We start from the raw sequence: 26,531 nt of genomic DNA, 5'->3' as shown, positions 1-26,531 counted from the left end.
TTCTTCACTCTTGGTGTTTCTTGCAGAAATTTGGCTGTTTTCTGATGTGTGAGGAAGTATAGGGAGGAGCTTCTTTATTTATCTTGATCTTAGAACTGCCTCAAATTGGTCTGTAACTGTAATCACTCTGTCTGACAGAGGTTCTTAGCAAATCCCTACAGAGGCTAAAATGGTTAAGGTGCAGAAAACGTATTTAACGTGTTTGAATTATCAGCAAGATCAGACACTGTTGAAATGTATGAAGTAAAGGTAAGAGACTCTTGGGCTTTTCTGATTTCTGATGATTGTTGATAGTGCATAGCAGGTATTGTGAGGGTGGTGGCTTTTTTACGCCCTTTCAGGAAACAGTCGCTTCAGCCATAACTGAGTTGTCAAGCACTCAGCCCCTCTCTGCCCTAAAATACACTCGTGACATAACCTAGATGTATTTCAGAACAAGTGAGAAGGAGGTTAGTGCCTTTCAGTCCAAAACTGAGGTTATTTTTATATTCGAATACATTCTGTGTGAAATAAGAGTGTTTGTTTAAAGCTTGTGGCTTGCTCCATGGGGTTACTAAGTTGCATGAAAATTGCTGTCAGTACTTGAGAAACTGTGCCACTGGTATTTTTCTCATATTTCTTTCTAAATGCTTTGAGCTGTTTTTACTTAATACAAATGTTATTGTAAATATTGATTTACCCTGGCTCCTAATAGAAGCTACACTGTTCATGTTGATGTTTATTTTGGATAATGGAACCCAGTGATGCTTGATCCCCTGGTGATGTTTTTCCTGTTTTCACTTGTAAGTTTCTATGTGGCAGCACATCAGGGGATTTTCTTTTTATACTGTTCATTTGATTAGTATTTGTAGTTTATGGATGTGAGCTTAACTTAATGGTTTCTAAGTTTCAGCAAAAAAACATAATCGGTGAGTAAAATGATTAAGGTTTTGTGGCTGCTAGTACTCAAATTGAACAGTATTATACCAGGAAAACGCTGAAAATTCAGAATTAATGAATGCTGTTTCTGAAAGCTGGATTTGCTAAAGCCCTTATATTCTTTCTGAAGACTGATATTATACAGGTAGTATCCAAAGCTGCAGCTCTGTTGCTGTGAAAGTTACTCTGGTTGTAAGGCATCTCCATGAAGCTGCTGATAGACTTGAGACCTGAATTTGCAGTAACTGATGAAGAGATAAAAAGGCGTTCTGTTTGCAGTGGCTTGGATACTTTTTTTTTTTGACAGAATTTTGAGTTCCGTTTACTTACTGTTTCTTTTGACAGCCAGTGTTTGCATGGAACTTTCATTTTCATACAGGAAAGATAAGTAGCTGGTAAAATACATGAGTTGATATAGACCCAAGATAACAAGGTCAAGGTTTATCTTTAAGTCTGTGAGGCTGTGATTACAAATACTGTGAAAGGTGAATCTGAAACTAGCACTAAGCAGCCATGGCTTTTGTTTTTGTAAAATTAATCTCAAAGAATTAAAAAAAAATTTAAAATTGCAGTAAATAATCAGAAACAGGATTGTCTCAGGTCTTGCTGTTCTTCAGTTTCTTCCCATTAACACTGTGTCAGCAGGAGTGTGTTTGTTCACCTACGTATTCTAGTTGGTGAAATTCATCTAATCCTGAAGAAAAAGTTACATATTAATAAATGTTCCTACAAGTCATATTTGTTGGGGCCTGGTACATGCGTGACTGGAGAAACACAAGCCCAGAATGGTTTTCAGTAGTAGAAAATTCTGAAGTTGTTTACAAAATCCCACCAGTGTTATTGAGAAGAAATCTCATATTTTTCAAGCTGTTAAAAATAATATTTTTCTGAACTGTTCTAGCTCCTAATTTGTGTTAAACCGCAAACTAAAAGTATTCCCCTTAATTTGAACCATTGAGGAGGGGAGCGGGAAAGGTGGCAGCAAACTGCTGGCGATTTATAGAGCACTTGTTGTAGGCTGGAGCTGGTGGCTGGCTGTTAATGACCTGCCAGGACTCGAGCACAAAAATGTAGCTGTCTCTGCAGGTATTCCCAGTAGTGTGTTAAACAAGCAAGGCTGGAAGTACATTTCTAGTTAAAATACACTGTCATTGATGCTGCAACAGAACAGCTGCTATGCTTCTTATGAGTTGCTTATTTGCACCGAGTGCATATTTTTGAATTGTTTCTCTTCTTTGTTTACCCACATGCTCTGTTTATTGACAGTTTTTCATAAACAGATTTTTGTCAAGCCTTGAGATGTTTATCTTAAAGGTCAAGTGAAGTAGACAAGTCAGGGTAGTTACTGGATTATGCCTTTGTTTAGTAGTTTAATTCAAACTCGGTGGATCTTGTGAGCATTGAGAAGGTTCTGGTTCCTCAACATATCAAGACATTTATTTCCTTCAGTTTAAGATGTTGTCTCTTATTATATGGGGCTTTCTGAGTGCTGGAAAAGTGATGTGTTACTTTGACAGAAGTAGAAATTGGGGATTTTGCCAAGACTCATATTACAGAACCACACAGCACTGTAAAACTTCTCAGCTTTCTTCAGCTGTAAGAAGAAATTTGAGATCTTGAAGACTGGGGATAGAGAAGAAATTTAATTCAAACTATTAATAGTTAGTGGAAAACATTGAAAATATTCTTGGGTTCAGTGGAGACATCCTAAATTGTTTAAAAAAAGCCTAACCGAAAAAGCACAACTGCCAAGAAACTGCCAAGGGTGCTGATTATTTGAAATTACTAGAATGGTATAATGTGGTGCAGGAAAAGGCTGTTAAAGGGAGGCAGGTGAATCTGCTGCTTCTTTAGGATGCATGTGAACATGGTGCTGGCTGCTCTTACATTGGCTGTCACTGACCAGTGCCTGCTGTAGACAAAAACAGCAAGCATGGAGTAGCTGTGTATCAGCCCTCTTCCCCAGTAATGCACGGCTCAGTGCAGGGTGTCTGACCCATCCACCCTGAATGTCTGGTAGAACTGCTGCAGCCAGGCATCCCTTGTGATTTGGGTGTGGTGCAGGGAAGCATGCAGGGCATGTGCTCTAGGTCAGTGTTAATCTTCAACTTCAGAAAATTTTTCTGCTCTGGTGTAGTGGGGGGCAATTGAGGACTCCAAGCCCTGTTCAAGAATGCAGGTCAAGTTGGGTTTTTTTTGTCCTCATTTCTTCCCTACTTCCATAGCATTTATCTCATTAATATAATTCATACCTTGTGCTTTCTCTTGTGATTACTGTTGCTTGAAAAGAAGTTATTGTGTAACCTGTCCAAAATCAAATGCAGAAAAGTCTTCAAGAGAATAACCTCAAGGAGAACAGAAATGGAGGGGTTGCAGTAAAGGAAATAAACTCTAAAGACAACTTCCTTAATTGTCTGCACAGGCCTGTTACCATGGAGTGGGGTCTGTTTTGAACTGCAGGAAACACAAGACAATTTTCTGTCTGTCTCAGAGCTTTAGAGCTTCGGTAGCTTCATGTCAAATTGTTTTGGGAGCTGACCTACCTATGCTTCTCACATGCTGTTCATATCTTGAGCCTTCACTTTACAGACTTACTGTTTCCAATCCTGGCTAAAATAAATATTAGCACGCCTACTCTTTCTGCAGCTCTTAATTTTCAAATAAGTCTATTTGTAACTTGCTGTTAGAAGCAGGTGAATTGCTCATTCAGAGCAGGCTGCTCTAATGTCTGTGTCAGGCTGTAACTGCATGTGTGCAGCACACATTGAAAGACTGTCTTTCATCTCTCTGTGATAACGCTTTTTTCCACACTGGCAGAGAAACTCGATATCGTTCCTCAATTAAACCTTGAAAGAGAATAGACTTCAGTCTAATGTTGGAGCTAGGGACGGACAGGATGCCTTTTGGCTTAGTAATAGGATATCTCTAGGTCACTGGGTTTAAATGGAGTGTTAAGTGAACATCAAACTTCTGCTTGGCAGCTCTACTCTCTGTTCACTTCATACAAACAGATTAGGTTTGTAGGATGCAGTGCTATATTTTTGGTATTCTGTGGTAGAAGAGAGTCATCAGGCTACCCTCCTATGAAAATTTATAGGATATTTTGAGTCTTAGCTAGTACTCCTAATTTGGACTGAACTCTCCTTTTCATTTTGGAAGACATTTTTAAAAGACTTGAACAGGCTTACAGCTTATTAAAGGGTTTGGGGCTGTTTGAGCTTCTTGTGTTAGAAAAAGAATAGCTGACTTCTTCTAGTTATATATGTTACTATATATATTTATTAGGGGAAGCAAATATGGGCCCTTTGACTTTAGTACAAATTGTATTTATGTGTTAGTGGATTTCAAATTGAGCTATAGTTAGCATTAGTACCTGAACTGAAATCTAGGTTTGCCTCTTCAGGTTGGAGTTTTTGTTTGTTTTTTAAAGGAGTTAGTGTCCTGGCCATAGTTTTAAGAAGGGTCTTTAGCAATGTTAAGAATACTGATCTCTGAAAAGGTTCAAGAGGCTGTCTTGGAATTCAGAATTTGTGGATCTGCTATTTTTCCCTCCAAGGCTGTAGTTGCACAGCTAGGAATTAATAACTGAGTTCTGAAGAAGCCCAAGAAGGCTCTGAGCAGAGCTGTGCAGGGCAGTGTGTTCCTGGCTGCACTGAGGTTGACCAGGACATCATGAACTGCTGTCAGCACAAGTTGTGCATGGCTTGCCTTAGTTAGCTCTCAGGAACAAGAGACAGACTGAAGCAAACCCAGCAAGTCCTCACCTGGTCAGCCAGGTGGTGAACTTTTCTGGCTTTGCAGGTTCTGCTCTACAGTACCTGGTCTGCCTTGCTAAAGTGGGCAGAGCTTGGGAAGCACTTGGACCATTGCTGCTTTTATAGTACAATGACCTAAATACAATCAGGCTTTTGAAGATGTTAATAAATTGCAACACCACAGATTTTACCAGTTTTTACATGTAGTCCTGTGTGCATAGCATAAATCTTTTCTGCCCTTAAGAATTTTTGGCACTTTTTTTGTGGTCAGGAGAGCGCTAAACATTAAAAAAAAAAGGTAAAATTTACCATAAGAAGTTAAACATTTAATCTGCTGAGCTACTTTCCAGAACTGATTTGAACACCCTGTACTATGCACCTTCACTACATTTTGTCTGTTTAAATTTTCACTTCATGTTGTGAGGTTTGCAAACTAACAGTTTGTTCATCTTCAAGGGCAAGTAACTGTCATTGCCACACATGTTCCCATTGGTTCTTCACTTCTTGCAGTGGGACTGTGTTGACTATAATGTCAATTCTATGTGAATGTATCCTTCAGTTTCTTTCCAGTTAAAAACGTGGTGATTCTGTTTATCTTTGCAGATGTGGAGGTACTGTTGGTGCAATTCTGACATGTCCGCTGGAAGTTGTAAAAACACGACTGCAGTCCTCCTCTGTGACTCTCTACATCTCTGAAGTTCATCTCAACACTGTGAGTGGTGCTACCGTCAACCGAGTAACCAGAGTTTCTCCTGGACCTCTCCATTGTCTGAAGTGAGTGTACCTGACACAAGGGTTTGAGTTCATTTTGGGGAGGAAGGAGGTCAAAATCTGTATAAAAGATTCAGACTCTTATGTCTGTCATGATGCTACCAGGAGATGACTTTCCATGTTTTGATGTTTCCATGTTTTACCTGTGTTTCTAATTTTTTGAACGTCCTTCATGCTTGAGCTAGTATGTTAAAGTTGCCAGAGCACATACATCTTGTACTACTTGCAGCTCCAAACTGCATCCTCAAAATTCACTGGCAGTACTGTAACACTTAAGTGCCAGACTCCCATTTTCATCCTGAAAAAGCGCTAGTATAAGACTTTTTTTTTAACTATTTTTTCTTCAAATCATAGGAGTTACTGAATATGGAGAGAATTAAAATTAACTCAGTTTCTTAGTCTGTTTCATCTTTCACCACTCATACAGTTTTTGCCTTTGAAAGCTTCTGGTGGATGTGTGACTAGTAACATTATTTTAGAGCTAGTAAGAAATAGCTAAGGCCAGCTTTTGCAGTGATCTGTGTTGTTTGTGTAGTGCCTCGCTGAACGGGGGCTCCCTTTCCTCTTTGCAGTGCTTGTGTAGGTCAGGGGCCAGCAGGAAAGTTGTGAGGTTACAATTATACTGCTTGTATGGCCCACAGGAAGGGTTCACTTCACCCTGGGGACTCAGCCAATTAAGGGGAGAGGAGTTACCTTCAGTGTTTGGGGGTGAGGGGAGATTTCCTACGGGAAGGACCTGCTACTGCTTTTTGCATTAGAAAGTTGGTTGAGTCTTGGCAGCTTCTATCTTCTGTTCTCAATTAATTAGTAAGAAGTAGTTTGTAGAGAGCCCCCTCTGGCACATGAAGTGTAGGGTTTAAACTTAATGTGGTTAGAGAATAGGATTTGGTTAAATGGAGGCTGTACCCAAATAGCTCCTTGAATGGAAGATCATTCTTATGAAAGTTTAGGTTCAGAGCCTTTTCATGATGGTCTGATGGGTGAACGTGTTTGGAACAGGTATGTGGGAAGGAAAGGCTAGGATTGTGACTGGCAAGGAGATCTGCTTGGTTTCTCTTGATGGAAGTAGAGTGCTTCAGCTTCTTTCTGAATGTTTGGTTATGAATTTATTTTCCATTTAGAAATGTATATCAATGAATAGCAGGTTGAATAGATGTGTTTTTGTTATGCTCCTCTTCTAGAAGCCTGCTATGCTTTAAATGCATCCCTAAAACTGAAAATAACTTTTTATTCCCAGGAAGCAGATTCTGAGGTAGAGGTAGCCCATGATGGACTTTATTGGTGGGGTTTGTTTGTTTTATTAGTTTGTCTTTAACAATTGCCCTCTTGCACACACTGTTTATCTGTAGTTCAAGAATGTGTCTCTTCTGCTTTTGTTCTTTGCTTCGATGTATTTTCTTTCAGGCCATTATCAAAGGGCTTAGATGCAAAGCCTGGGTTTCAAGTTCTTGAAATACAGTAAATATAAAAAAATCCCAAATTTCATGGCAATGGGTAGTAATAATAAAAATACATAGGTGCAGGACATAATTACTCTTGGTTAAGGTACTAGGGCTGTTTACTGGGGAAATAAAACTGGATTCCTTTGTCACTCTCATTAGATATTTTTTGACTCAGTTGTCAGACTTTGGTTGTGTCATAGCAAATTCAATGCTCAAGGCTCACATTACTCAGTCTAAAAGCAGAGTTATTCAGGCAAATTATGTCAGAATTTCAGTGAACTGACTGCTATAGAATCACTTCTGCATCTTAAGCATCAGTGGAGGTGACTTCAAAGGCATCTTTTGTTATGGACAAATAGCTGGGATGTTGCTGGACACGTTATATGCCAGTATTCCTAAATAGCAATGGTAACTGCAGAACCACTGGTTTATTTTTGCTTAGTGAAAGCAAAGGTAAACTTTCAGTTTGACTCAGCAGCAGAGCAACGGTGAACCACAAAGTCAGAATAGGCTTGCAATCCCCTTCAGTGCTATAGATTGCTTTCACTTGTTTGTTCTGATAGTAAATTCCAAACAAAATGGCCATTTATACGAGGGTAGTTTGCTTTATTGAGTAATTGACTTGTCATTAACCTGCATAGCTCTTTGAAGAAGAAATATACAGAACTACTTGTGTGCATTGGCCAGTGTTTCTAAATCAGTAAGCACAGTGTTGTGTTTTGTAGCATCTGGGAATGTAGTTAATTCTTAACTTTAAATCTGGTTCTAAAGTAATTGCTAGAGCAATTTCCAGTAATGGGATGCAGGTAGTCCTTGTTTCTCCTCCCATGTCCTACCATACTTTTTAAAATACCAATGTGATTAGCATCTAGATTGTGAGGCAGACTGATTTCACTAGAACTGAATATTAATGCATAGACTCTTACTGTGCCAGGGTACCCTGCTGCAAACAGTCTTCAACTGTTCCTAAAATGCACAACTGCATGGGATCTGTATTGCAAAACAAAAGGACTAGTAATGCCTTATTTGAAGTCTAAACTCACCAATTGCACCCATGCTTCCCTGTAAATTCCACAAATGCAGGTTACACCTGCTGCCACCCAAGCAATATTTCCTGAGCTGTGTTTATAGTACACATGGTGCAGGAGAGGTGAGGACTCCACTGTGGCTGTGACTCTGTATGGGTTACATTCCTATCTCAGTTACTATCAGTGAATTACCTTGCATGGACAAGTAAGGATTGTCTTCCCTGGAATGAGTCAAAAGCCAAAAAACCACTGGCTCCAGAGCCCAGCAGCAGTGCTTGGTTAGGAGTACACAGGCAGCAGCTCAGAACTGAAAGGAGGAAATCCCTGCCAGCCTCTAGGAGGGGTCACTTCTCACACTGAAGTTTTCAACTTTCTTTTGCTATAGTCAAAATAGTCACCATGTCTTAAAGAATAAAGCTAAAAATGGGCTTCTAGTTGAATACTTTGTAGATTTCAGCATTTTATGGGTATGAGAAAGGCAAGACAAATAGGAAAGCAGCCTTACAGATACAGACTTCTGCCATGAAACTTAGTGTTCTGTTCAGAGTCTTGTGGAATCACACTGGGATAACACATGCAAAGCCATGTTGAGGGCTCTCTCTTTTTGAGAGGTGGAGATAATAATGAATTGCCAAAGGTGTCCCTGGCTGGGTGTTATGGGCAGTAGAGCAGCATCTTCTAGAGTGGCTCTCAGACAGCAGTGACTGAGTGAAACTGGACTTCTGAAGTCTCTCTCTTCTCCTCTCCTCTCTTGCCCTTTGCTCCCTGGCCCTCCCACTCAAAAAAGTTCACAAACATTGGGAGCTGATGGGTGGTGAAAGGAATGTAGTGTAGAATAAAGTATTTTTGCCTCCTGAACAATCTAAAACCTACATGAATGAGAACATTTGCAGGCTTAGTATTTTCTCCCTGATTCAAGGACCCTTTCTTTAACTTCCTAACAGACAAATCTGTATGTGTATGTGTTCCTGTATATGTTAAATCTGTATTGAAATCTCAAGTCTTCTGTATTTAGTTTATGGTTTTCATGGTATGTTGAGCAATAATGTAATTTTTTTACAATGATGCTAGGAAATTACTGATTTGGGGGTTTTTTTTGTGGTCAGCACTGTATTATTGTCAGTTACTATGAAAGTGTTTCACATGATGTAGTTTTGGTGGTTAGTGCATTCCTTATTTTGCTCTGAGTGTTCCAGTATTGTTGTCTTGTTTCCTAGGATGATCTTGCAAAATGAAGGTCCTCGTTCTCTGTTCAGAGGGCTGGGTCCTAATTTAGTTGGTGTTGCTCCTTCCAGGTAAGTACAATACTGCAATTCCATGCACAATAAATGGAATACACTAATTCCATGTATGAAATTACACACTTTAATGTGTATTTGAAAGAAATCGTGCATCTGCAGTTGTAAATACTTAATTAGCAGCAAGTAACCTTTGGTTCCTGGGGTAATTTTTTGCCTGAACAATTGAGCCATTTATGTACTCCAGAGCTCCAGCTCTCTCAGCATTTCCTATCCCATGTGCTATTGTATTAGTATTTATTATTGTGTTCTATCCCTTGTGCAGAGTTTTGTCCAGTTAAAAAGAAAAATTCTTGAGGAATTGCACATGTAAACTACAAGTTTGGGTCTTGGAAAATACAAAGGTAGACTTAGCTTTCAGTTAATCCATCATCTTCAAGAAGAAATTACATGATTGTATCCTCAAAACACTGGGTCTTCCTTCCTGAGTTCTCGTGAAGCTCAGCCTGGTGCTCCCTTCCAGGAGGAAGGCTGTTGTGAAACTTCAAAGAAGATAAGACAGTGGGTAGGATGAGAGGCTTAGGAGCTCTCCCAGAGAAAGCAGATCCAGCAGTGGGCAGGGCTCCAGAGGGTACTGGGGCAGTGCAGGGCCGAGGATGTAAATCTGATCTGCTTGGCAGTGGTGGTGCTGTTTTCTGTTGCTCTGAATAAGCACAAATACTCCAGCTCCTTAGCTGGTGCTGGCAGGCAGAGAGAGAAGCACATTATGCCAGAGTCTGAATTTATCTTGACATAGAACTGTTAGCTGAAGTTCAGTCCAAAAATAGGAGAATACATGGGAAGAGTATAGAAACAAAACCATATAAAAGTCATATATTCCTTAGGCCTGGAGAAGGATACTTGAAGTTGTTTCTGGGCTCATACTTTGTTCTTCTCTGTTTAAGAGAAGAGCCTTTATGCAGAGGGAATATATTCCACAAAGGTTTTATTCTTTCCTAGACTTAGTGCCCTGCTTTTGTTTATTTATTTGTTTTGTTTGAAGAGAAAACATTCCTATCTCCTGCATACTCAGCTGGAAAGTATCGTAACTTTTCTGGTCTGAGGCGTTTGGATGTTTCTGAAAAATATTACTAAACTTGAGATCTGATGAGGTAATGTTCTTTAGATCCTCTGCATAAATAAGAAAAAAACTTAATGAAGGAATTAGATTATTTTAGCAATTTTTTTAAGGATTTAGGAATATCAGAAGTGTTTTCTGATCACTGACTTAGCACTGCTCTTTGGAAAAGCTGAAGTAAACACAGTAGCACTTTTGTTCTTTACACCTATGGAATATTAGCACTTCTTAGTGCAGTCTGTTCTATCAAATCTTCAATATTGATATCACCTTAATAGCAATTTTTACCCAGGAATGGGATCTATTGTATAAGTGACTATCCTCTATGAAGGATAGCCTCAGTTGGAAAAAAAAAAATCTATTTCTTTTCAGTTAATTATATGTTAAATATTCTGTTTCCCTCTGGTTCTTCCCCTAGGTGAAATACTTAGCTTGCTGCCTTCCATCCACCATACTAAAAATGTCCACTTGATGTAGTGTGTAAACTTTATTTATAAGCACGTCTTTATTTCCTTCTGGGTGATTCTGTCTTCAACCAGTACTTCATTTCAATTAAGCACTAGCTAAGTGGATTTAACATCAGCTCTTTGTTTAAATAAGCTGTGGAGAAGCATATTTCATAACACATCCTGTGTACTTAACTGAGTTCAGGTTCCATTTTAGAAATTATGCCCATAAAGCAAGCACTTTATCTTTTTTGTAATAAAGAAAAACATGTTTGCACAGCTAATGAGGTTAATGTTCTGCTTGGGAAAAGTGACACATTTATTTTTTTTCTCTTGCAGAGGGGTGTCTGTAGATTTAAAACTGAGTTACAACCTGAAATGTGATGTTTATATGTGCTTAAAATAAGTATTTTAGCTTTAATGAGCAAAAACAACCATTTTTCATAATATATTGAAGTTGGATGCTGAGTTTGTCTAGGTTTGTTTGGATACCAGCTTTGAGATTTGTGTAGCACAAGTTTACAACATTTTTCATGGTATATTCAGAGACAAAAATCAGTGTCTATTATAAATACGGAACCCTGGAAACAAAATGTGAATCACACCTTCACAGCTGTTCTAACATTTAGAGTATAAATAATTATAGCATCAAGTTATCAACATTTAAATCTTAAATGCTTTAGTAAGAAGAATGTTGTTTATTTGTTTGTTTTTAAGAAGCCACGTACTTGTTAGTACTCTTCAAAGTGTCCTGCTGTTGAAATGAGTTTAATTCCATTAGAAGTTTGTTCTATTATTGATGTTGAAGAATACTGAAACTTTTTGTTCTTTCTTTTATTTTCATCCTCTCACTAATTGGTAATTGAAGCTGTTGCATGGAAAAAAAAGTTCAAGTGTCATGTTTAGATTTTTCACTTCCATTCCAAGAATAATTCCACTACTTTGCAAGAGTTAATCCTTGAGTAGCTCTTTACTGAGGAAGGAAGTTTTATCCCAAGATATTCTTCAGTCAGTGAAGTTAATGGCACTACTTGTTGAGGATTTTGAAATGTAAAACATAATATAACTTGGATTTTGTTCTAATTTTAGAGCAATATATTTTGCTGCTTACTCAAATTGCAAGGAAAAGCTGAACAGTATTTTCAATCCAGATTCTACCCAGGTACACATGATTTCAGCTGGTGTGGCAGGTAAGGATCTGTAACTTTTTAGCTTCATCCTACAGCCATATCTGCAAATGAGAGGTGACAATAAATATGGAAAAAAAACCCCAACAAAACAGAACATGCTCAGTAATTGAATTATGTCTTTTTAGTTGTTATCTGCCTTGGCCTCTCATTAAACAGGCTCTCTGGTGAATATATGCATGAAACTGCACTAAGTGATAAATAACAGTGTGTGTGAGCAGTCTTCTCTAGAAAACCTGCATGCCTGCTTTTTCAGTTGTAAATTTGAAACTGAAAGTGAAATGAAAAATGTAACCTGTCAAAAACTTGTAGCCTTTCAAAACTTGTTGCTCTGGAAGCTATAAACAGTGTTTGCTTTGACTTCTGGTTTAATTCTTCCTAATCAGTTTTTTTACCACCACTTTCTGGTACGGCTTTGTATGTTTGACTTATTTTTGTCTTTCAGAAATGTGCCTGCAGCTATTTGTGTAAATTATATGTAACACTCTCCCCTCCTTTGCTCATATACCAGTCTATGAGAAGTTTGCTCTACCGCTAAAGAGTCAGAGAAGAGCAGATTTTTCATACTTTTCATGTATTTCCATCTCTGTAGAAATAATTCGTATTTTATATCTGCAGTGTAGCTCTGGTGTATTTTAGCAGCTACAAGTATCTGTTGCTTGATTTGTATGTTCTGTGCTTTGGGATCATTAACAAGGGGGAGTTAAAGGCAACTGAGCTGAGTTATGGTCATGGACTCTTGCTAAGAAAATCAAAACTTGGGTTGGCAACACTTTATCTATTGTTGCCATTGCCTTTCCTGCACAAAAACAAATGTTCAGGTGTTTTTAAAGGCCATGGGCACTTCGCAGATGAATTCTGACAATTTAATTGTTGAAGTTTCTGTGTGATGTCACAATAAGAAATATGATTAGTTTTCTATTTAATGCTTGCTAAAAATCTGACACCTGGAGATTTTATTTAGTGAATAAAATATAAGTGAGATTAGGTTTACCTAAATGACACTAATGTTCATCTCTGGCACATGAAATGTTGAGGCAGTTTTCAATATTTAAGGTGCAAGAAGAGCTCTTTTATTTTGCCCAAGTCAAACAAGGATGATGCAGTGTTTGGTTTTTTATCATCTAGAAGTGTGTTTTTGTTTGTAGGTGAACAGCAGAGGGAATGGGATGGAAGGGGATTTAATGAAGAGTTCATCCTAATCAGTTAATTGCATCAGAAAAGATGAAGGGTGTTCAGGTCCTTGTCAAGGGAATAAAACATGCCCTTAATTTGGGGGCAGAGAGAAGCGTGGGCGATACAAACAAGTCAGTCCTCAGTTGAAGACAACTTGTGCATCTCGTTCAGTGCTGCAGACAAGATTCTGAGTGTTCCTCATCTTTGGAAGTTCCTGCCCTCATTCTGTAAAGCACATTTATGGAGATGTGCTGCAGTGCCTTTTCCTGAGTGCTTGCAGCCTCAGGCTGTTTGTCATGGAGCTCTGTAGCTGCTTCCCTTCCAGAAGGTTTGCGTTGTGCATTTGTACATACAGCTGCAGTGGACTGGGGAAATGGATCTGAGCCTTAATTGCTGTTTGCCTTTTTTTACTTTTGTGTGCAGGTTTTAACGTTGAACAGCTCTTGAGGCTGTTAACTTTCTCATACTTCACAGGTTCTGCAGTTGTATTTCTGAACCACAGTCAGTGAAACAGAATGCTCGGCACAGACTCACACCATAGGTCTTGGCACTGTGCAGTACAGAAATTCTCAGGTTCTTTGACAAACAACATTTCAGTTATCTTTTCTGGTTATTCTGATATATGAAAAGGACTCTGCAGTTAAAATTACCAGTACTTTCTTGGGAATGTGCTAACCTTGTTTTTGTAATTCTAATATATTTCAGAAAATGCACTTAAACCAGCTATTAACAGTTTTACCTGCAAGGTTTGTATTGCTGTATAATACAAATCACCTTAAAGAAATGGCAAAATAACAGGGACAAGATCAAATGTGAGCTTTTATTTGGTTGACAGGTTAATACAGAAGACCATTGCAATATTTGCTTTGGAACCTAAGATTTCAAAATTGTCGAGGTGGAAATTAAACTTCTGAATTAGCAAAAAAATAATCAGTATTGGTGTTTTTCTTTTTCAGCTGCCATTGGTTTCAGTAAGGAATTGAGTAATTCAGTCTTAAATGAGGGTTGTCGTTTTGTTGGTGGTTTTTTGGTGGGTTGGTGGTTTTTTTGGATATGACCTTTCTATTTCATAAAGTTTAATACCTAATTAGCATGAAGTGGGATTTGCACTTACAAATCTTTTCCTGTGGGTTGCAAAACATGGTAATGTAATGTAAAAATGCATTAAAAAATTGTAACATTGTTTTATGAAAGTACTGCAAATACTGAATTTTAGTCTATTTTAAATTCTGTTTATTTGTATCATGTGCTAATACATGTCTCAGGCTAGACTGATGTCATTGTTAAATAAGGATTGTTTTATGTACATGGTGTTTTTGGGAGTAAAAAGCTGAAGTATAGTATTTGAAGCATTTTTGTTGGTGGTGGTTTTAGGCCTAATTCTTCATTCTCAAAATATATATTTATGGTTTTAATACTCTTCTACTGAGGGTGAAGTATCTACATGTTAGTAACTGATGCCTTATGCAAACAGAAATGAATGCTGTCTTCTTGCTGTGCTAGTTTATAGCATATAAAGCACATCCCCTTCATACCTAAAATATCTGTGTTGACATGGAGAAGTACTCAGCAATCCTTTTTGCTTACTCCTCAGCACATTGTGGTTCTCTTTTTGCAAACTAGGGCACGGCATATAACTGAGCTTGCTACAACACTGAGTATTTGTTTGTGTGAAGAGAGTTGATTTCTGGACATTTCCAAGTTAGGCTAAATTCTCAGATTCACTATGAACTCTACCTTTTCATTGCACTCAGCCTCTCTCACCACAGAGAAGAAAAGCTGTAGAGAACTGAATGAGAATACTTGATTCCTGTATGGCTTTCTTGTTTGCTTTTATAATGATTCACAGCCTCAATCAGACAACATGGTTGCAAATCTGCTTCAAAACTACTTTGCCTTGTATGCTGTTGCTGTTTTTTCTAGAACTTTAGTGGCAAACCAACCCAAATGCAGATTTTTTTATTATTAATATTTATTTATTAAAAAATAATTGGGACCACTTTATTACTTAGAAATAGATTACTTTGTAAGTTTTTAGTGCTATGTACACAGTTAATTCATACCAAATAAAGTGCATACTTAGTTCACTCATCTTAGAAAGCTGGATTTCATAAGGCATCTTTTCTATCCCAAGACTAGGCTAGCTTTAGTGAGTAATATTTTCAAGGGAATGGGGAAGGAGGAGGGTACACTTGTAAATTTGCTATATAGGTAAGTATATGGAGGTATAAAATTGAACTGCTGCAAATGAGCAGAAATTTCAGTACTCAGTGCATTTTACACATCTATTTTAATATCTGTGGCCTGTTTTGATTATTTTTCTTTTTTTTTTTCCTAAACTTTTACTTGCAAACAGTTAGATTTCCCAATAACTAATTGACAAATCCTTCCGCTGGGATTCGATTTGTACACTTGTGTCTGATGAGGTCACTGCTTGTTGTTATGATACAGAAAAGCCTGTGTCTATTTTAGGCATTTACTGTACATTTCTCCCGTGAAAAGAGTGAGATCGTGTCATCTCATGCTCCCCCTCCGCAGGTCACTTCCTGCAGCAATATGGACTAACTTAAACCTCGTGAGTACTGAACTGAGCGTCTCTTGCAGCCTCTAGTGTAAGAACCACACATTGGGTTTGTGATATCTATTGAATAAACAACCTAAGGGGAAGACACTTGTAGCTTGAACTCAGATGATGTGCATTGTGCAAAGACATCACTTTTCCTTAACTCTATTTAGAGTGATTTTTTTTTTTTTTTTCCCCGTGCCATTCAGGGAAAGGTAGGAAATACCTTTCACTGAGAGCTGCTACTGTACTTGGCTCTGGCTAACTGAAAGCCCCTACTGGGTTAAACAAGGCATTTTGGGTTTGTTTTTTTTTCCCAGTGTTCCAGAGCTGCCTTTAAAATGCTGCAGCTGATATTCTCTGTTGTCACATTTATTTCAAAGACCTCTTTTCTTTTTCCTTTTTAATATGTGTGTATAATCCTTGCTGTCTCTTTCTGTTTACTCTTTTGGTTTGTTTTTATTTTACTACTTTTAAATTTTAATTCATCATTCCATGTTCACATATGTCTGTATCAATTACATTGGCTTATAGATTAAAAAGCACCAACCCTGTCCTTTGAAATATGATGCATAATAGGAATACCTGGGATCTTACCTGTCAGTAGCTGGGATAGCTGAAAAAGTAGATTGAGATAATTCTGTAGGAAACCAGGATACAATAAAATAAAACTGCAGGAGTTTGTAGTATTGCCAAATTTATCTGTACTTGTCAGGAATCTGGGATCTTTCTTGAGGGTGCAACACCTTGATAGGCATTGTAAAGTATTATAAAGATCATTGAGGCTTTTAAAAAGAAAAAAGGAAACAATTGATGGAGCTTCATGGCAGTTGTTGAAAGCCCCTAAAGTTTGTTTTAATAAACACTTTTTTGCTACGGATTTTCTGTATTTAAAAGTCAAACTTTATCTTCTCAAGGATCCCAAATGTTATGGTTCATGTTTTGGAGGGCTTTCCTTGGTGTCAGCATCACTCAATTCTTAATTCATTTTTCTTCTTCACTTACTGCATTTGCTACTTTAGCTGCAAGAATTGACCTGTAGTCATCTCATCTTGAAACCTGAATTATTGAAGGCCCTTTCATTTGAAAACTTTGGTTTGAACTGTCAACTTAGGTCTGTGACAGCCATGGGGAAAAATACTGGCCGTGTTGCTGAGTGTCTGATCATACTGTTGGAGGTGCTGCATTTAAATTATGCTTAGAGTGACCCCACGAGTACATTTTTGAGTAGAGTAGGGGCTGCATCCTGTGCCAACCACTTTTGAATGGAAATTTCCAATATACTCTTCCCAGTCAGCCTAGAAATATCAGGCTGCTGCAATGGGTGAATACAGTCACAGTCATTCAGCCAGTGCCCATACCTACACGTTACCTGTTCCAGATTCAGGGTTTGCAGACACCCTTACTTTGAGTTGAATATGAAGGCGAAAGACTGTGTGTTACAGTCAAAGAGTTACAGAATTCCAAAATGTGCAACTTAAATAGGAATGGAGAAGGCTTTTTAGCTTTGTTTGCTTGTAATTGAGAACTAGGAGAGACTGAAGAACTAATTTTGGGTTTTTGAGAAGTCTTTCCTGGAAGATGTGTTGGTAGGGAAAGTGAATGATTTTCCCCCACCTTACTTCAAAGCCTTTGTTGCAGTTCTGTGCATTTTCCTAGTGCACTTCATGCCAGAAGGATTCTGACTGGAAGTCAAACAAAACTTTATTAGTGACAGTGTAAGGAAATAAAAACATGTAGGAATGAAGTTTCCTTTCAGTGTAGTTGAGCTCAGGCTCCAATGCTATTGGAATCAGTGGAGTTCCTGTGACATTGTGACAGGTCAGACAGGCTATGGCTACTTGAGCTATGGAGCCTGTTTTGCACATGTGGTGTTTTCAAAACATCCCATGCCTTATGGCAGAATAGTTGCCCAGTGCTTTGAGTTTTTACATCATTATTTATCTCCATGGAATAGAGATATAAAACTCTTGGCTTGTTAGGATTTCACTCCATCATATGAAGGTTATATCAGTACTGAGATATAGGAAAAATGAGTAGTGAATCAGAAAAAAAGAAAGCAAACTCCAAACCTTTATTATCTACCACAGGAAGCTGCTTAGTTAAGCAGTTGGAGTTAGTTTAAAAATCTGTTTAATCAGAAAATCGAACAGAAGCCTCCATCTGTTTTTATTCTTTTGGAGAAAACCAGCTCAGTCTTAGTCACTGCCAAATCTGTTAATTTGGTTTTAGAACTTGATCTTATTTTCAGGCCATACTATAAACCATAACGACCTGTTTAAGCTTTGGGGGTGGGCACAGTTCAAACAGAACAGTTAAGATCCCCTGGCATTTCTGAGTATTGCAGACCTTTGTGTGCAATGTAAACCTAGATTGTAATTGAACAGGAGTAACATGTATGCAACCAGTTCTGCTAAATCTATTTCTGTGAGCTGTTACTGATCTGATAAACAAACTTATCAATAGCCTGTTGCTGGATAAGTACCATGCCCCAGCCATGCACTGAACAAGGTAACTGTCCTTCCCCACACACCCAGTCCATCCCCTTGCAGGAGGGCAGTATGTCTTTGTAGTTATATACCAGCCACGTGTGTCACTTAGAGAGCAAGTGTCTAAATTTATCATCTCTTGCCTGGCCATGTTCCAGCTTTTTCCTTTTCCTATTCTCTCCTGCAGACGTGACACCTCATTGATGGTGCATGTGTGGTGTTACAGCTTGAGATGATTTATTTTTTATTTTTTTTTCAGAGCTGCCTTTCACTCTGCTTTTTCTCTCTCTCTCTCTCTCCACAGTTGTGCAGAAGTAAGAGTGATTCTTACTTCTTTTTTTTTTTCTTTTTTTCCTTTTTTCTTTTTAGTTTCCTTTTTTCTTTTTCTTCTGTTTTCTTTAATGGACTGAAAATCAAAGCTTTAACCCTTAGCCTTTATGCAAGCCTGAGTAGTGGCTGTCTGTCTGAATAGTTAGAAATCATAGTATTTACTTTAACAATTTAAACACTCATATGCTTGTAAAAGTATTCCAAGGCCAGCCAACAATCTCTGCTTTGACTACTAAATAAAAGATTAGCATTCAAATATAACTGCTCTTTATAGTTCATTATTAAAAGGTCTCTTAATTTACAGTAATAAATGCCTTTTAACTGCACCAAAAGTAGTATTTATTCAGTCTGCATGCTTTTAAACTCGGATTGTATTTCAGGTAACAAAGTAAATTGAGGCAATGTTGTATAGCATCTCAAATTGCTACTGCTGTCTCTGCAATGCATTCTTATTGACTTTTTTGCCCAATTGGCTAATACTTGTCTAGTTGGCATTGCTGTTCTGTGGTGTCAGAACAGGGTTGGTATTAGATAGGCAGAGAACTGTACTTAATTTGGCTTATTTTATATGGGGCATCACTTGCTAAAACTCAAACTTACTCAATATTAATGTAAAATTAAAAACAATCTAAGTGCTCATTGGCTGTATGGATTCACAAAGTGTCAGTAAAGGGGGACTTCAGAAACTCAGTATAGTCCGAGTTTTTGCATCCACTGTACCTTAACTGTGTGCGTTTGGAACTTAGATACAGTTGTTCTTGTGATATTATCACATCTAATTTTGTTATTTTTACATTTTTTAGGCTTTACTGCGATCACAACAACTAATCCCATTTGGTTGGTAAAGACACGGTTACAGCTTGATGCGAGGTAAAGTGACAGTATGAAATCTCATTGCTGTGACAGGATTGTACTCAAGTGTTGTGAATCTGTTCTGCATTCTGAAATAGAATGAATTCTTAAACATTTAACATTTCAGATTTGGAAAGTTGTTGCTGGTCTCTCTACAAATTATACTATTACTTCTCTTTTTTAATCCATTCCAAGACATGCTTGAGGCACTGCAGTAGACTGACCAGCAAATCTGGAATAAATTACGAGGTTAATAGTTTCATTGAAATCATGTTCTGCCAACCATATGCTTACATTTTCATTCAGTAATGTGTTCTCTTTAACTGTTGAGCTAAACATTCCTGAAATATGGATTCGGTAGTCTAGGATATGTTTAGAAAAAGGCTTTAAACATCCTCAGGATTTTTTTTATTGTGGCTGAGGGGGTTTTTTGCATAGTTCTAGCCTATAAAAAGGGAAAGACTTCTGATTTGTTTTGAAACTAGTAATGAAAGTAGAATTTTATGCAAATAGGAGGACAGAACACTGTATTCCCATCTATTTAAACCTATAGGGAGAGATTGGTATGATGCCATATGATGTGTCCACATGAGTTACCATAACCTTAGAAGGCTATCTGTTTTATTCTGTGACTTGCTCACTGAGACCTCTGCTGGCACAATCCATGTGCCTGCACTTGGCAGCTGTAGTGAAGCACATCTCATACAGGGTTGTCATGGGTTTACATAGTTGTGTACAGTATTCCAACTACTTCAGTATGCACAACTCAATTCTGTGAGCTCAAAATGGGAATAAAACTTCATTTGCCAAATACTGCTTGAAACAGGTATGTCTAATGAGCATTTTCCTTGACATCAGCAGTGGCTTAGTTCAATCAAGTAACAGGTCCCAGTGTCACACTGGTTGCTGTGCCAGTTGTTTGCCAAGAGCTGTAATGCTGAGAGCTGCTGTTTTAACTCTTAGCCACTGAATGCTGTGGAGCTCTTTACTGAGGCAACAATCAGGGCAAATCCATTACGCCTAAGGAAATGGTCATTTTTCTCATGAATCACTGACATGGATAGCCCATTTGGGAGTCTGTTTCCAAGCAGTTTAGTCCTTTATTGCATGAGAGCTGGGGAGGCCTAAAGCTGCTCAATGTTTTTCTGTGATACTTTTTCTTTAGTCACTGTGTGAAGTTTGGCTTGGATTCTGCGTAGTGCTTTACCTGTGTTTAGTGCTCAAGGCCTTTGAGACTGGAGCCCCTTGGAGCCCCTCAGAATCAGTGTTGGGTATTTCCTGTGTCTTCTCATCACTACAAACCTGTTTAATTATTTTTCAGTCTCACTGTTTGCACCAGTTGATATTTGGACTTGTTTTCTCATTTTTAGGAATCGTGGAGAAAAGCGAATGAGCGCTTTTGAGTGTGTCCGCAAAGTTTATCGCTTGGATGGTTTTAAAGGCTTTTACCGGGGAATGTCCGCATCCTACGCTGGCATATCTGAGACTGTTATTCACTTCGTCATTTATGAGAGTATTAAGAAAAAATTACTGGAGTATAAGACTGCTTCTGCCATGGGCAATGAGGATGAATCAGCAAAAGAAGCATCGGACTTTGTTCGAATGATGATGGCTGCTGCCACTTCCAAAACGTGTGCAACATCAATAGCGTATCCCCATGGTAAGTGGGACATGTGCAGCTGAGACCCTGAGTCAGATCCATCAAAGGGACTCTTCTCTGTGAGATTTGTAGCCAACTTTGGTTTACTTTCTCAAGAAATATTTTTCTGTCTAAAGAGCAGACTTAGCAGGTCAACATGAGTATAGTATTCAGAAATGGAAGCGCATTACAGTGGATATCCAGCATGACCTTTTCTTAGGCAATGTTTATTTTGCCAAGGGATTTGCCAGGGTATGGCCCAAGTTACTCAAAGAGATGCTTTTTCAGTTGGAATCTTTCCATATACTTAGCAATTTTCCATAATGTGCCAGCAAGTTCTTGTCCCCCTTCTAGGAAACAGGCTGTCTAGTTTGTGTGTCAGTTGCACTTGATCTTCCTGCAGAGTAGTTTGTTTGTTTGTTAATGAACTGAGTACTGAACTAATGTCAACTTCTGAGCTAAAATGTAAGCCCAAGCAACAGTCCTCTTCTGGATTGTAGCTAAGCAAATCAACTTGCCTTGTTCAGTCAAATACCTAATACTTGCTCTCCTCTTACACATATTTGGTTTGATACTCTGGTTGTCTTCCTCCTCCTTTTTTTAAAAAGGAGTTGTGAGATTGGGAACTTGGGGAGGGGTATTTTTGTGTAAAAATCCCTGATCAGTTGCTGGGAAAAATAATGAAAAGTGGTGAATGTAACCAATTTTTCTTTTTTTTTCCACTGATTTTCTTTGTACAGAGGTTGTACGAACAAGACTAAGAGAAGAGGGAACAAAATACAGATCTTTCTTCCAGACACTCTCTTTGCTTGTGCGAGAAGAAGGGTATGGCTCCCTCTACCGAGGTTTAACTACACACCTGATCAGACAAATTCCAAACACGGCTATCATGATGTCCACCTATGAAGTTGTAGTCTACTTACTTGATGGATAGCAGTGTGACAAAGTGGAAGAAGGTGGAAGATAGAAAGACTGGAGTGGACCACTGAATGTCAATGCCAATGTGGTGGGCAAAAGGAACGTTGTATCAGGAACAAGCAGCTGTGGATAAAACAGAAGGTTGATTGTGGGCAACTCTGAATAATTTTGCTGCCTTTATTGTGTTGGTCTCATGTCAATGTGACAAATGGGAACTGCCCCTTAGGGAATGCCTTCATACATCTCTTAATTCAGAATTACTCTTTTCATCTGTTAATCTAGACAAAGCCATTGAGTCATCTTCAGAGACCTGATGGGTGAGGGAAGGGACATGAAATATGGTTCTGGGCAGTCCATTACCTCTTCGTGATTGCTCTCAACTACATAATTTTTGTTCTGTTTTACTGCACAGTAACCTGTTGGAGGAATGGGCAAGACAGTACTTCAATAGCTTTCTATACCTGAAACTTCTGTGTAGTTGCTCTGAAGATTCATAAAGAGACTGAGGTAGTGGTAAGTGTGTAAAGTTTTCCATATTGCTACCTCAAGAAAAAATATGGTGCAGGGACCCAGAACAGTTATTACTTCACTACAAAAGGTGATACCTGTTGTAGCTTTTTGGTTTTGATTGTTTTTGGTTTTTTTTTCCCTTGACATTTGAGCAGTGTTGTAGGTTAGTGAGAGAGGGTCTGAGTGTTCAGTTCTTCAGGTTATCAGTCTGTTAATGTTGGTGTATGTGGACTTCTGGTCCTGCTGCATCATCTTCCTTCTTTTCTGGAACTTTTCTTAAGTAAGAGAGGCGTATGAAACATTGTCCTGTATCATCAGTTTTCCTTGCCAACCTGTTTAAGGAAGAAGTTGCTGAATGCTACTTTATAGCCTTTTTAAGATTTGTGATGAGAAATCTCAACTAGTCCAGCCTCCCATTTGTGAAGACAGGATTCACTCAGATAGTTTCATGCTGCCTAAGCACAAGCTGTATTACCCTTAAATATCTGGCAAATCCTGCCTTGGATTACCAGTATTTATATGGGAGTACTGGGGGAGAACACATATCACTGTGGCTAGAGTAAACAGAAAGCAGAAACCAGTTGAAGTTATGATAGATCCTGTCAGTGCAGACAGGCTCTGTGCAGAAGGATGGAGAAACTGTAAATGATATTTTCTTGAAAGCATTCCCACTGATAATTGCTTTATCACTTCTGTTATCTTGAGCCGGTGTACTGAGCTATAATGTTGTCCTCCACATTGTCTGATTATTCAGGCATTGGTTTTGTTCTGTAAGCCAATTGCAAAATAATGCCTTTTATTCAGCAGTGAGGCTTAGCTGGTTTATTCCATCATAATTTACAGATTTTTCCAAAATCATACAACTGGAGTGTCAAGCAGTTTAATGTTACAGGAAGTTTTACAGCTTTCCAGACTGGTATCTTCTCAGTCTGCATCCATTATCCTTGTGAGGAAGATGATAATTTATAAATTGAGGTCAATAGCTTTCTCCACCATATAAATACTGCTACACTGGCATGGACAGAAATGTGCTCTCAGCTCTTCCAGTGTGGTACTTCAGTACACTTGAACTGTGCATCATGTGCAATGGCTTTATTTTAAGAATGACTTCTTATGCACTTTGTGGCCTTCTTAGGGCTTATGACTTTTCTTCCTCTTACTGATTATCTGGAATCAAACCATGTTTGAAACATGCAGTTTGGTTTTAAACAAAGCAGCTGGTTTGATTTCTGTGTAAGCTGTGCAGGAGTTTATGCTGTAAATCCATAGCATCTCTGTGACAGTAGTTCTGTAGGTCTATATAAAATCTCAAAGTTTGCAGAACAATCAGTCTGTGTTTTTCTCATTTGCTGTCCTTTATTTTGACCCTTGTCATGTTCTCCACACAGTGTCAAAGTATTTGAGTATTTCATGTAATTTTCTGTATTAATTTGTCATCCTCTAAAAGCTACCTACAGTAAGTATATCGACCTTGCAGTGCTGTATTGACTTCATGCTTGGAAAATGTTCCTTTTTTAAAGACATAGCATGGTCTGAGGGGTGACCACAGTAAACTTGATTGTCTCAAAGAAGTGAAAGGAGTGCTTAAATGTGTTTTAAAGTGGGTTGTTTCTAGTGATCTCTCTAGGAAAAGCCTGGAGTATTTATGACTGACCTAAGCCTTGATGTGATGCTTTTGTTCAGGTAAATAAATGCAGGAACAGTGACTTACTGTAATTTTTGTGAGGTAGAAAGTGGGTCACTTTCAGGTTATCTAGAGTATTCAGTCATAGCCAAAACTTAAATTGGCAAAGACCTTACTCGGCTTTGAAGTTCATGAATACAGTGAACACTTGGAGTAGCCTAGGCTTCATGAGAGTTTCTCTCCTCTGTTTGGACACATTGTCCCCTGTTTGTCTCCCATTCCTGGGTATTCCCTGGGAACTTTGTGTGTGCCTTCTCTGGGGAAGAGCAGAGCCCCTGGAGCTCATAAGTAGGACACGTTAACAAGTACATTTGAATATGGGAGATAATAGCTAAAAGCAGACAATCAGCTTATTACTCCACCTATTTAAAAGGTGTTCCAGCTTTCTTTTAAACTTCAGGGGTGATCATTTTGGCTTCCTTTGCATAACCAAACGTTACCCCAAAATTTATTGGGATTTTTTCATTATTTTTAAACTACAAGTACTTGCAAAATTACCTCTGATGTATTTCCCAAAGATCTTTATTTATGTTGTTTTCTTGATATTTATTATAAAAACTCAAGGGGAATAACAAGATGCTTCATTCAATAATATCTTTAACTACAGAGCTGAAAGCGGTGCATTTAAATGTGGTCATCTTGATTTGTATTTGGATGTCATGTATTTATGTCCCACTTGTGTGTGCTAGAGGAAAGGATGTGTGAAGAACTCGAAGCAATGAATTAGTTCCTATTTCCGTGGCTGCGCTGGGAGCCGAGGCCGGTGCGCGGCGGGTTTGGGGCCGGCAGGTGGCGCTGCCCCCGCGGGAGTCCCGCCAGGGAAAGCCATGGGAAACTGGGCCCGGGAATGCCGTCCCTGAGCCCCTCCGAGCCCTGCAGGGCTGGGCGGCAACAGGCGAGTGGGGCACGGGGAGAGCCGCTGTGTCTGGCCCACTTTCTGCTCTGCGTGGTTGGAAGTGGGCTTACACGAGGGAGCTGTGGAATTTGGTTGTTTTAGTTGTAACTGAGACATCGCCTGTCTACTTATCCATTAACACTGCCCCTTTCTTTGTTTACATAATGCACTCTGCATCATCCCTTGCTGATTGAGGTGTTAATGACAGCGGATTGTTTGTTTGTTATTGACAGTTTCTGCTAGTCTGTTTTTTCTTATGACATCTGTAACATTCCTCAGACTGCAACATCATAAGAGAATGCTTCCAGAGACAAGAGTGGAGAGCCTTTATAAATGTTGCTTCCTGTTTAAACTGTTCAGATTTGGGAAACAAGCTGAATGCTGAAGTGTGCCTAGGTAAATGTACTACTTTTTTCAACTTCCTGTCTGTTAAGACTGAGTTATGTAAGTTTTTTCAGTTCTTCTATTTAAGAGTCTGCCTACCCTGCATATGTGAACATAACTATGCTCTCAGAGTCATAGCTAAACACTCACAGATGACAGATTGAGAATACTTCAGTACTCATGTGAGGTTTGCTATTATTCTTGCATACATGTATTTGGCTGTAAACTATGTGCATTTACTCTGTATTTATATAGTTAACTTTTTGTTTGGATTGCTTTAAACTTCAAAGCAAATTAAAATTATGTGCTTCTATTCAAATGTTGCCTGCTGTGCTAAACTGTACACTGTTTTTAACCTTTTAATTTTTCTATTATTGATACATACCAGTGCCTGCACAGTTGTGATTAAAAATGGAAAATTCATTAACCCAGTGAATCATTTCATCTTGTGCCCTTTTATAGTAGCAGAAAATAAGGTGTGTGTATTGTACCTTTAATATTTCCTTTTTGGAGGGATTCATGGATGACTTAAACTAGCAGTATGCGTTGATGCAGTCGGATTTGAACACAGTTACCTCTACTGAATCAAGTGCTCCTGTCAGCTGAGATCCAGGAGCTGGTCACCACAAAACTCATGTCCATTTGAAGTGCTAGCTAGCACAAGCCACTGCTGACAAAACTGAAGTGCCATAATTCCTTAAAATGCTCAGAGTTAATTGCATGTGAGGGTTATAACCAAGTCCTTGAACCTGGCACATTGTTAGATATTGATACTGTTTTTCTTATGATGGCTGGTGTTTGATCTGAAGTTTGTCCTGAGCTCCCCACAAATCATTCTGCAAAGGCATACACGGGGCTTGTTTGGTGACTGCTGTTTTTCTCCCTCACCGTGTCTTCTGGAACTGAATCTTTGCAGGTTCTATGTGTCTGATTTGATTCTTTCAGCTGATCAAAACTACTTCAACACTTGCATTAAATGAGCACATCTGTGATAGCTTTTTTCTTTCAGTATGTGTTGCTGTGAATTGCCCTACCTTGCCACACCTTTTAGCTCCCAGGCCAGCCAGGCTTAGAGGTAATCAGTCCTCTGGAACCAGTACAGGCAACCAGTGTGCTTATCCCTGCCACATCTGAAATTATGTCTCTGACTGGCATAGCTGTAATTGTGTGTAATTGATCTTTCACTTCT

At 38.6% G+C, this 26,531-nt stretch overlaps 1 protein-coding gene across 2 annotated transcripts in view; it reads left to right on the top strand.

The window, feature by feature from the left end:
* The window catches only part of SLC25A36 (solute carrier family 25 member 36), a 28,908-nt gene extending 3,139 nt beyond the window's left edge, over positions 1 to 25,769 (top strand). For both annotated transcript variants that reach the window (XM_086843865.1, XM_023933238.2), the window contains exons 2-7: positions 5,277 to 5,447; positions 9,132 to 9,209; positions 11,805 to 11,905; positions 19,264 to 19,330; positions 20,683 to 20,972; positions 21,692 to 25,769. In XM_086843865.1, the coding sequence (XP_086699991.1) occupies positions 5,277 to 5,447; positions 9,132 to 9,209; positions 11,805 to 11,905; positions 19,264 to 19,330; positions 20,683 to 20,972; positions 21,692 to 21,885 (901 nt within the window). In that variant the 3' untranslated portion in view covers positions 21,886 to 25,769. The remainder of the gene's footprint in view (positions 1 to 5,276; positions 5,448 to 9,131; positions 9,210 to 11,804; positions 11,906 to 19,263; positions 19,331 to 20,682; positions 20,973 to 21,691) is intronic.
* The last annotated feature ends 762 nt before the right edge of the window (positions 25,770 to 26,531 follow it).

The sequence above is a fragment of the Cyanistes caeruleus genome, chromosome 10 (genome assembly GCF_971803275.1).
Source record: "Cyanistes caeruleus chromosome 10, bCyaCae1.hap1.1, whole genome shotgun sequence".
Lineage (NCBI taxonomy): Eukaryota > Metazoa > Chordata > Aves > Passeriformes > Paridae > Cyanistes > Cyanistes caeruleus.
The sequence above is the reverse complement of the archived record's forward strand: the minus strand, read 5'-3'. Positions and strand labels throughout refer to the sequence as shown.